At 30.6% G+C, this 12,695-nt stretch overlaps 1 protein-coding gene across 1 annotated transcript in view; it reads left to right on the top strand.

Moving 5' to 3' along the window:
* The first annotated feature begins 1,024 nt into the window (after positions 1 to 1,024).
* The window catches only part of LOC106641906 (multicopper oxidase 3), a 545,989-nt gene continuing 534,318 nt past the window's right edge, over positions 1,025 to 12,695 (top strand). The window contains exons 1-2 of the mRNA XM_089594463.1: positions 1,025 to 1,043; positions 1,243 to 1,612. Coding sequence (XP_089450589.1) covers positions 1,025 to 1,043; positions 1,243 to 1,612 — 389 coding nt within the window. The remainder of the gene's footprint in view (positions 1,044 to 1,242; positions 1,613 to 12,695) is intronic.

The following is a 12,695-nucleotide window of genomic DNA, read 5'->3' as shown; positions in this document are numbered from 1 at the left end:
AAGAACTAAGTTTTCTAAGACAAACTATCGTTCGAAATAAGTTTAATACTGCATCAAGTCATCAGTTTCTTCGAATATTGGATTCTAGTCTATCAGGGAGGTGTGACTATTGCTCGAGAGGCTATAGGTAAAATACGACGTGTAATAGAGTATCTGGTCACAAAACAAGGTGTTCCTTATATATTTTCGAGCAAATATAATAAACTAATTAAAGATTTTTATGTAGAAAAAGTTCCATTTGTTGCTTAAGCAATCACGGGACATTATTTTTTTAGTTCCCAACCAATGTATTCTGTCTTTGTTATTAGCTCCTTAAAAAAAACGACTTGTGATTTTTTTAATAATCGTTTTAAAAAATCATAAATTTTAAAAGGTTTTGCTATTACCTTTTAACTCACTAAGTGTGTACATAGTTTTTTGGTTATTTTTTTTATTTTTTAAAACGTATGGCTTCAGAAAGTGTTTTAACCATTTACTACTTAGTAGAAGTAATTTCTGTACTGTAACATTCAATGGTAACTATGAATGTATGAAGTGATTATTTATTGAAACATAGACTGAATACATAATGTATTTATTAAACTTGTGATAGCGAAATCATGGTAGAAACATAATAAACAAATTATTTTTTAACAGTTAAAAAAGGATTAAAGTTTCCTACATTCAAAGTTTAATTTTTCGTGAAAGCTTGAATTTTTCAAAATACTTGAAAGTCACGAGAGATTAAAAGTTCTTCTAAAGGTCCAAACAGATTGCAAATGGTTCTAAAAAGCTAACACCATAAAGCGTCAAAAGAAAGAACTTTTTTTCCCTCTTAGCAGAACGCAAGTTTATTTTTCTGGCATAGGATTACTGAAAAATCGTAGACAACCTACAGAAGAACACAAAAAAATCTCTCAGATTGCAGACTTATCGCCTTCAGCTGTGCTTTAGGCATCAGTTGTCTGAGATCTAAGGGATTTTTTATCTGTCATTTCTAAGCGAGTAATATATTGTTATGGATAATCATGAAAGCACATTAAGGATGTTGCAAAGGCCTTTCCGTGGCGACTACATAAATATTATTATTACAATACAAGAGAGATAAATCCAACCTTTTATTTACAAGATTGTATCAATTTATTTCAAAGGAGGGAATTCAAGCAGGAGATTATGGCTTGTTTTAGAAAAATTTTTTTATTGTATATAAATATACCTTGGTTAACTGTTTACTATGACATTAAAATGCTTGAAAAATTTTAGAATCTTCGAAAGGAATTGATCAGCCAACAGCATCGTCATTCTGGAGCCCTACAATAAGAACAGAAAATATATATTCACCTGATGAAGCATCTGCATACTTTTCTTCAGCTCATGGACTAGTACAAACACATCCTGATGCAAACATTTTTCAAAGTGGCTTTGGAGGAATCGATAATTTAGGTAGTAGGGGAGTAACCGTAAGACCTCCAAGAACGCGGCCTTTGGATTACAGTGAACGGGCTACAGCTGAATTACGGAAAAATCCATCTTTATCAGCACCAGACGAATGTGCACGAGCGTGTCGAGAAAGCGATTCTCCAAGAATCTGTTATTACCATTTTACTCTTGAATATTACACTGTTCTTGGAGCGTAAGTAACATTGTTTCAGATATTTTACGACAAAAAGCAATATTGGTTTCCAGCAGCTATTTTCTTTTTGCTTTTTAGTAAAAAAAAAAAAAAAAATTTATAATAAGTTTCTTCGTTTTAGGCACGTATTACAAAAATTTTCCGCATTTATCTCCGCCCGAATATCACAATTAAATAAATTCAATTGAAAAAAAAATTTTACAGGGTCAGATAATTGGATTCGGTTACAACATTTTTCTAGAGTCATTCAACATCTTTAAAAAAAGTATTTATGAATAAAGATTTGTTGACATTAATGTATGTTTAATCAAGAACAAGTTCGAACATTCTTTAAAAAGTTACCTTTTAAAAAAAGTGATAAGACACAAGTTTAAGGTTATTGCAACTCTAATATTTCTTACCCAATTGAATGCTATTATATTATGATTGAAAATAATAATTAGAAGCATTAAAGTTTTAACGTACTCTAATAAAATTAATAAAGGAGTGACTTTTTTCTTGATTTAAGTAAATAATTTTCACACCAGAATTTGGCATCGCAAAGTTATAAGATCAATGAAAGAATTACAAATAATGTTATATATCGATAAAACATCTTCATGTATTAATAAAAACTTATTTCTAAATAAATCATAAGGTAAAAATAAAGACTGGAAATTAACAATTTATATGAGTAATTGTATTTTAATTAACTGACATTTATAATTATTATAAAAACTTAATTATTTAAACAAACAAAAAACTGATGTACCATTTTTTAACTATTTTGACTATTTCATAGCTATCCTATGATTATATTTCGGAATTGTGTTTTCCATAAATAAAATTGAGGACTATGTTTAACATGAATATAAATAGGAGGAAATTATTTTAATTTCAATTAGTATTACTCTTGCATTGTTTTATATTAATGTAAAGTTAAGTAAACACATAATCAATCAGAAACATGTATTTATAATATACATTTACATATGTATGTACATATTGTTGGGTTATTGGATAATTTATACTTTTTCTGTTAGGTAGAAAAAAAGTTATTTATACATGCCACGAGCTTATTTAAAGACGATTGAAAAGAAGGTTTATAGTTAACTTATACAACAATTTAAACCATAATTCATTTGAGTAATTTAAAGGCTCTCGAAAAAATCTTTTAGTTATACTATAATCATTTAAAACACAAAATAAAACTTTTTTATTCAGTACAATAATATATTAAATATCCCAAAACAACACAACACTTCTATTCTTAAAATATTTCAAGGTTTCCCACTCAAACTTAAAAAAAAGCCTGGCAAGTTATGCAACCTAAAATCAATAAAAGAAAATTGCTTCTTGATAAATTGTGTTGGTTTATTTAAAACTTAAGACTTTTAGTGATAACCGTACAAAATTATTCCCTTTAATTTATTTAACGATGAATAAATATTAGATAGATTCTTTTTTCTTTGACACAATTCGCGTTATTAGTATTACCTACATATCAGTATAACAAGTGTATAAATAGAAACGAGTTAAAGATGCATGATACATGTGCTCTTATGTATACTATGGAGGCTTTGCCTCCTGCATACATTATGTGCTGGTACCCCAATACTTTATTTCAAAATCAAAGTAGCATGATTTAATGTACCTACTTCATTTTTAGTCTTAACTAACAAGTAATGTGATTTTATACTTATTAAAGCTTTAACATAGACAAGTGATCTGAGGTATATGCAAAAATACTATCAAGATACAATGGTAACAACGTGGAAATTGGGAAAACCAGATTTATTAATTATTTACTGATACATGTAACCCACGATAGAAAGAAATAAAGCAAGTTTTGAAAAAGTTACCTAAAAGTAAAACTCCTAATGGCGTATTGAATATGATTCCTAGATTATTTTGTACAAAACGTAAGCCCATGTAAGATGATGTAAGCAAGTAAAATATTTTCGAAAAAATAATTTCTCACGCTTACACTTTCTCAAAAGTGGACTGCCCTATGCTTATATCATTGTTATATTTCATACCGACAATAAATCATTTACTACTACAGGTACTGAAAACAATATTTGAGCAAAAATACCACTTACTTTAAACATAAAAAAATTAGTTATCAGACATCTAATTTTGTTACCAGACACTAAAATGTTTCTACAAAAAACTTTATAAAAATGTAAACTAAATGTATTATATTAAAAAAAAAGATCATTCACAGTAGATTAAAAATGATTGAAGATGTGATACCAACCCATTTATATATAAATAAAGTAACAACAAATTTCAGGTGACTATTTCATGGTCCCTAAAACAAAATTTTGTTATTCTTATACAACTGTCTTATTATTATTAAGTTTTATGCATCCATTCGAACTATAAAATATATTCTTAATTATATTTATAAACAAAGAAAGAGTATTTTGTAAAATTACAACAGATGTAAGCCATAATGAGAATGACGTATAAATACTAAACAAAATATCAGAGTATGTAGATTGTCATTGTTTCAGTCCTATAAAAGCCGGATAGTGGTTGCAGGAATTTTCTCTTTGTGGACGAAGTCATTCAGTGTTTAACTTCCTTGTTTATGTTGCAAATAAGCAAAAAATAAATTCGAGAAAAGTAATATATTAAGAGCCATGGAAAGTTCAAAAACAGTTTTGATGGCCGTAACAAAAATAGTTTTGCAAGGAAAGTTCACTATGTTAATATTCCACAATACTACTGTCATAATTAAGTAACAAAAACTAGAGTGAAACGAAAAAGAGTTTGAAAAAATTAAATGATAGATTGACTTAACATAGTTTCCTCTAAGGATTCAGAGCATTTTTTTCTTTTAAGTAACTGTAAATCGCATTAACGGGCTATTAAAAAATTTTTTATGTGATTTTCAATATTCTAATAGTTATTTACGTAACAAGTGCCGAAAAGACGATTTCTTGCCCGAGTCGTGATTTACTCGCACGAGTGGCCAAAGTTGATGGGAACGAGTGCCAGTTGAGCACGAATTACCGTCACCGGCCACGAGTGCGAGTCTATCACACCAGTGCGGGAAATCGTCTCGCACAAGTTGCGTACAAGTTTTTCCGCAATTAGAGTACGGAAAATAGGTGTTTTCCGCAGTGATATTAGTGTGAAAAATCGATTTTTCCACATAGTGTGTGGCAAAGGTTTTTCTGCATAGTATGCGGAAAATATTTGTGGCAAAAATTTACAAACAAAATCTAAATAACTTTTTATACAAGGCTTTACAACAATAAGGCTTTGTAAAAACGTACTTCAACTATCAAATTTAGAAATAAATTATAGAAATACTTAGACTACCAGAACCAACTCTTTTCTTAATTAAGGTGAAGTTGACTGATGTTGTTAAGTTGAATACCCTGTCAAGATGTAAACAGTGTGCCCAGGGCATTGCTGCTTGTATCCTGAATATTGTGTGTCATTCCTGTAATAACTTGTTCCAATCTTTGAGTGTGTGGATGTATCAACTTCTACAATATAAGTATTGAAGCTGAAAAAAAGCACATAATGTTTTATGGGTGCCCCAAATGGACTTCTAGTTATGGTGAAAATCTCATTCTGCTTGATCTGTTGAAACTCTGAAAAGTCTGTGGATAAAGTAACGGGGGCAGCCTTGATCATGGCAGAATTGCAGGCTGAGGTAAAGGTCATCAAAAAAGATGTACACAAGATTATTCGTGACGCGGACCAGTATTCTGGCATTAAGGTGACAGTTGGCGGTCTGTCGCAAAATTTGGAACGGCTTCCTTATGACATGCTTGTGCTAATAAACTGTCCCTCTGCACAGAGTCAATCCTAGCTGCAGGATGCTATGGCTAAGAACGAGAAAATATAGAAAAAAATGCTTAATATACTGCTGTTTGGTGTTGCTTAGCATTCTTACAACAATAGAAGTATAATAATTGTTAAGGTTAAGAAAATTCTCTTATCATTCAAATTAGAAACTAAGCTGGGAAATAACATTCGTAGTGTTGGTAAGCAGGCAAATGGTAAAATTTTTTCTATCATTGTGTGTACAAGTACCAGAACTAATGTTAATGCTGTCCTAGCTGAGTGGCGCGATTTGCTGACTGGTATATCAGCTGCGATGGATCTAACAGCCACCCAAAAGAGTTTTTTTCAGTTCCTGCAACAAGAAGCTAAGCTGCTCAATAATACTAGTACCAACAGCAAGAATATGGTGAGGCTAGTGAAGGGTGTACCTACACTTTGCATTATAGTCGTCAAAAAAAAAAAAAGAAAAGTTCTCGAGCCTTGGTTAAACAAGGCCCTTAAGAGAACTAGATTTTCTTACAATCTGTTATCAGAATGATAATAGCCTGTGCACTATGCTCTATAAATTCCGTAATAATGTTAGGCTACTTGTATCCGAGCCAGATGTCATAGTGGTCACGAAAACATACCTATGGGTAGAAAAGGGGCTGAGCTGGGTCTTTCTGATGACGTTTTATACTAAATGGACATGTATTTAGATGGCTCTTCAAGCCTTGGTGGTGGTGTCCTCATAGCACTGAAACAGCAATTTGACAATGCTCTGCTGGTCTTTGATGAGATTGTTGAGCAATTGTTTCTCAGTGTAGAAGTGCCAAATTTCTCTTGCACTATTGGAGAAGACTAGTAAAGCCTTAGATCACCATTGGCTTGCTACCGTCACTGTATGAATACTGTCAAGACCTTATTGGGTTAATACCAGAGCTGAAACATTGTCCTGCTTGAAGATCTTAAGCTATCCAGTACAACTTGGGATGAGTTGTTCAACCCCATGCCAATCTGCAGGAATGGTAATGATCTCATTTGGGAGTGTATACACTGAAAGTATACTCCAGAAATGAGTCATTAAGTGTCATTGCTGGGTCTTCGTCAACTATTCCCAATCGGCCCACTCAAAAGATTCTTGCTTGATCTTCTGCTTACGGATTTACTTTGTGCCAGTTTTACTTTCAGCGTGTTCCAAGGTCTCTGGTGTTAGTTGCTGGTCTGATGTTGCTTATAGTGTATACTTTGACTTTGGTGTGGTGGATGTTCATTATATCACTAGTTGTGAATTTATTTAGGGTATAAATTGGCCCTTATTATTAGATAGTATTGAGTCAAATATTGATAAGTCTTATGATGTACTACAAAAAGTCATGAACCTTTTTGTTCCTAAAAAGTTGTACAAGCCCAACACATAACCTGCATGGTACTTTTTGGCCTTAATTAATCTAATAGTCAAGAAAAAGAGAGGGCATAAGACTTGGCTCCAGTCTAGTTTATTGGATGACTTTATTGGGCTCAAGCATTTACGGGGTGTGTATATTAAGATGTTGCTTAAATGTTATAAATAGTGTGTACATAAAGTTCAAAATCAAATGTATGAAAATACTTAAAAAATTTTGGAAATATGTTAACAAGATGCTCTCTGTTTGAGACGTGTCCATTACCATCACTTATGGAGAACGTGCTGCCTCAATTGCTGTTGATAGGGCCAATTTGTTTTCTAATTTCTTTGTTTATGGTTCTAGTGATAATAATGATTGCCTTAACTCCTCTGATCTTGAGGCCATTGTGGTGCCGAGAAAACATGACTCTCTATTATTTTCCCTGGATAAATTCTAAAAGGCAGTGATTAGTATGAACATTTATATAAATAAAGGCCCAGAGTTGTGTTCTGCCTCCTTTATAAAGATTTAAAATTCTCTGTTTTCTGAGCCTCTTATTATTCTCTTGAATCAATCGTTGAGAACTGGTAACATTCAACAGTATTAGAGATCGTTTCAGGTTATTTCTGTATTTAAAAAAGGGTAGAAATGCTTGTGTTGAAAATTAAAGACCTATTTGAATCCTTGGCACTGTGGCTAAGTTGTTTGATAAGCTTATTTTCTTTGGAGTAAATTATATGCTAAGTCGTGTATTGGTTGATGAGCAGCATAGGTTCAGGCATTGGCGTTTTACTGTTCCTCATCTGCTGATGTATTGTGATAGTATTAAAGAGGCTTTGAATGTGAGTGCCAAGGGTAATTCAATTACTTCTGATTTTAAAAAGTCGTTTAATTTTGTAAACCATAAAATACTTTTTTTAAAATAACATACAGCTGGTCTTGGGGAATCTTTGCCTAAATAGTTTATCTCATACCTTACTAAGCATTAACAGGTTATTATTTGGAATGGGGCTGTGTCTGCTGGTGTAACTGTTAAATTAGGAGTCACCCAGGGGTCACACTGGGGCCACTTTTATTTCTTATTTACGTGAATGATATTAAGAATGTCGTGTATGGATCTTAAATCCTTTTTTTCGCTATTGACATCACATCCAACGGTATAAATGTCTATATAAAGATTCTAACTGTCAGATAATATAGCATAATCATGATGCGATTATTGATTGGATCAAGGCTAATGGTCTTAGAGCCAAAGTAAAGAAATGTGCTGTGATTTTTTTTTCTCGACCTAGAAAGATTGTACTTCATGACTATACTCTTGGTCTTTCATCGCTGACAAGACTTACTAAAATTCCTGATTTAAGTGTCGTCTTTAAAGACTTTTCCACTTTTGACAAACAAATTAGCTTTGTCTTATCGGTAGCGGACAAAGCTTTGAAATTTTTTATAAGAAGCTGCAGGGACTCACTAATGTGTGCACACTATTTTATCTGTATAAAATCCAAGTATTGCTTCACCTATCGTATTGCTCCCAGATCTCGAGACCATATTTACAGAAAGCGATATATAAGTTTAAAAACACCCGCCTAAGGAGAATATGAAACTCTTTTCCTGCTTAAATTAGAAATGCAAGTAATATTATTGCCTTTAAGAGGTGCCTGATGCGGTGTGTGGGGTGGTAGTAGACATTATCGGTATTTGTAAGCATGGATGCTAGATTTTTACCTTGTGTTATTACTAAATTTTGTTGTATATTGTATAGGTTTCTTGCCCGTTAAGTTTTGAAATAAATTAATAAATGAATTAAGAAGAAGTATTTATTAAATTTATATTACTATTGCTTCGACATTCAAACTACTATGAAAAGATTTTTCTATTTCTTTACCTTTAAAAGACAAACATATATGTATGTGTGTATGATGATGATAGTGGTTGTGCGTGTGTATGTGTGCGTGCACATCTGTTACGTGCACATTGGCTTATTCATTCTATGACTCGTACACGATATAATCGTACAACAACGTCTTCCATAGGAGTATTAAGTGGCGTCGTATTTTGCTGACGTAAAAAGTGGTCAGCCTTGTTTTTGAGTGCATGTGTATATAATTAATTTTACGTTATGTATATGCTTATATACACTACTTGTATGGTATGTTTAATGGAAAAATTTTTAGGCCTTTAATTGGCAAATCCTCATATCACTTATAAAATTTTAAACTACAAACTGTTTCATTCTATACAAAATTGACAGTAAAATTCTCAGGAAAAAACTTACGGAATATATAAAGGTATAAGTCCCACTTAAACTTGTATTTGGTATTTTTTTTATTACTAATTTAAGCTTGTATCACAACTGACCCAAAATCTTAATCACACCTATCAGAAAAAAGTGATTGGTACTGTTGAATTGCTATGACCTAAGACACGAAATCATAACATGAAAGACCATCGTGCAACCCTACTGTTTTTCTGTCAATGCAGTCTGCAAGAAGAACGCTCATTTGGTAACCTAATTCAACGAAAGGCCTCTTTTACTCGCTCTGATACTGTAAGAATACTCCATCAAGAGGATCAATCGATATTTTTACGTCTGTCACCTGTCCTCTAAAGCTTAAGTCAAGTGTGGACTCCCATAGTCCACGAGTACATTATATATGTAAGGCATAACGTGTTGGCTAAGGTAACTCGGGTGTATTTCAATAACATCAATAGTCATGGACTACGCTATCAAGCGATATACAGTGGGAAAGGCCTACCGAAAGTAAAAAGTCTTATATTATTTTTTTTGTGTTTTAATACATAGTTACAAACTTAAATATAGTCTAGAATGAAATTCAAAAAAGAAGACATGTTTCTTTATTTATTTAAAACAACTATAGTATGAGGTATTTTTTAAATTATATTTAAAAAAAAGATAAAGCATGATGATAATTAACGAAAACAGATTCGAGTGATAAAGGAGGTGATACATAAATTTTTTAGGAAATATCAAAGTATGTAGATAGTCGCTATTTAAGCCTTAGAAAAGTAGTATGGTGATTGCAAGAGTTTCTCTGTGTGGACTAAGTTATTCTGTATTTAACTTACTAGTATACATTACAAATTACAAAAAATATTCTATCAAGATAATAATATATTAAAAGCTGTAAAAAATGACGAAACAGTATTAAGAGCTTGGTAAAAATTAAATAAAATAGATTGTTTCATAAAAAAAATTAAATCTCTGAATTTACCAGAATATTACTGTTTTAATTTTACGCTAAAACTTGACTTACAAGAAAAAGAATTAGACGTAATTTAACAAAAAGGTAGCTAAATGTAGTGTCATCAAAGGACTCTTAGAGGTTCTTAAGAACTCATTTTCAATCGGGTGAGTAGAGTTCAATCTTTCAAATTTTGAAAACAGTTAATAACATACACTTTACTATGTTTAAAGAAATTTTTATTGCTTTAGGTTTAGTTAAACATGACTTTTAAATACATAGAATACTTCAGAAAGCTTGTAACGTTAAACTGCCATATCAACTGAGAAAATTTCTTGTATGGTTTTTAATATCTGAAGATATTTGAGGTAAGACTAATTGAGAATTATGTTATAGTTTTTTTTCAACAAAGATTTAAAAGTCGTTGGGCAAAATAATGCCCAATATTGATTCCATAGAAATAAAATCATTAAATTTGAAAAAAATCATGTAAAGATTATCAATTCCCAGAACCCAATAAAATAATAACATCTGAAGAATAGTGATACAAGATAATGCTTTATGAATGGTCCAGAAGGTTTCGGAAAAATATTTTTGTACAAATCGTTGATTTTTAACTTTTTGTTAAAAAAGGAAAAGGTTATATCTATAGCTTGAATGGAAATTGCTTCAATTTTAGTACCTAAAGCGATAAGTAGTCATAGAACACTTCGATTACCATAAGATTTAAATAACATTAGAGGGGCTTTTTTAGTACAAAACTAAAAAAAAAAAATTACAAAAAGTAAATGTAATTATTTAAGACGAAACTGCAATGATCCCTAAAAAACTTCGGACATAGTCGATGAAATTTCAGAGGACTAATGTGATAGCAAAATTCCATTAGGTGGAAAACTATGCATTTTAGGAATCAATTTTAAACGAATACTTTCAGTGATAAGGCAGGGATATGAAACTTCTATAATTAATGTTACTGTGAATCATTTATTATTATGGAAACACTTAAAAATTATAAAATTGGAAAATAATATTCGATGGACTGATTAACAAATTTCATTATTGCTAATTGACATTGGAAACAGAACCATAATGTTCTGTGAAATTTCCCAAAGATAGATAAATAGATAACGTTTGTTAACAAATTAAAGGGGATGGTATAATTAGCTGCCTAAACAAAGTAATTCTGATAACTCATAACAAACTGTGATATATTTTAAATAATAAAATATTAAATTTTATTAAAAGTAGAAAGCATTTTATAACAGCATAGATTATGCAAAATATAAAGATGGTGATCGCACTGATAAAAGCATGAACATACATTTTCCTACAAAAACTAAAAATAATGTACATAAAGAATTATCGCCCCATGTTTTGAATTAAAAAGAAGTTGCTATTGTTATGTTGATAAGAAGCTTGAGTATATTCGATATTTTGTGCGATGTCAAAAGACTACGTATCACTAAATTATTTAAATACAGTTCAAAAGCAGAAATAATGAGTAGTAAAAAGTTTTGTTCTAAAGCTTTCATTTCATAAATCACGTTAAACACTGGCCATAAATTTTCTTTACCGTTATTTACATACAGAAATCAGTTTCCATTAGCTCTAGCTTCTTCCATGACAATAAATAAATTTCAAAATCAAAGTTTTGATAAATAAAGATTTTTTACAAAAGACCTTTGTTTTTTCATGGTCAACTACAAGTATTTGTACCAAGATGTAAGAATCCTCAGAAGGAATTTAAACAAATTAATTTGCAAAATCCAGCAAACATTGAATGGCAAGAATTTTTTTATCGTTAGCAATTTTATAACTTTACTGTCAAAATTTATTCCATCTAATTATTTATTTTTTCTCGAAAAAATTAAGTTCTTAATATATTTACAATGCCTCTTAAAAATTACCCTCTTAACAAGTAAAAACACGAATAAAAAATGTCTTATTTGTCAAGACACTGTATTTTAAAATTCTTACGTTAAAAAAATAAAAATACTCACATTACGAAATGTTTTGTGTACATTATAACTTTAACCGTAAGCTTTAAAATTGTATAGTTTGGTAAAAAACTTATCTTCATTTAATAATAATATTAATTATTAATATTTAAACATTTTAATTTGTTCTCTTAAACAGATATGTACATTTTTAAGTAAAAAAAATTTTTATACAAAAATGTATATCTCAGTAACACTGAGTAACATTTGTTAAAACTCAATTATATAACTAACAAGTCCATCTTTTTGTAGATAATAAGTAATAGAATTTTAAGGTTTTAAATAATTTTTCGGGGTTAGCGTGGATCATGCGCTGGAGGGCGAAGCTGTCCTTTTTTTATTTCATTACCTTGTATCAAAAATTGATCTCATCAAAAAAATGAGCGCTGTAAATTTTAAGATGAAAAATTGGATAACAACAATTTTTATAATTTTAGCAACACTTTTGCCAAATTAATTATTTATTATAAGCTGGTCTTCCTGTGCTCTGCACATTATCAACATTGACAAGGAGTTGTGTGAATTAAATTGAATGTACTGTATGTACTGTATTAAAGGATTTAAATGTAATTTTATTTGATATACTATTAAGACTTTCCACTTCATTAACTACCTTCGTTTGTAAAGTTTTTATTTATAATTAAATTTATTGTTATTTAGACGAAAGCTGATAAAATAGAACAAGCATAAATTAAACTTATTGTGTGGTGGAGGTAAGATGTTTGCAAAT

Source organism: Copidosoma floridanum, unplaced genomic scaffold, assembly GCF_036245765.1.
Source record: "Copidosoma floridanum isolate Cflo_tuat_1 unplaced genomic scaffold, Cflo_Japanese_pri ptg000021l, whole genome shotgun sequence".
In the NCBI taxonomy this organism is placed as follows: domain Eukaryota; kingdom Metazoa; phylum Arthropoda; class Insecta; order Hymenoptera; family Encyrtidae; genus Copidosoma; species Copidosoma floridanum.
The sequence above is the reverse complement of the archived record's forward strand: the minus strand, read 5'-3'. Positions and strand labels throughout refer to the sequence as shown.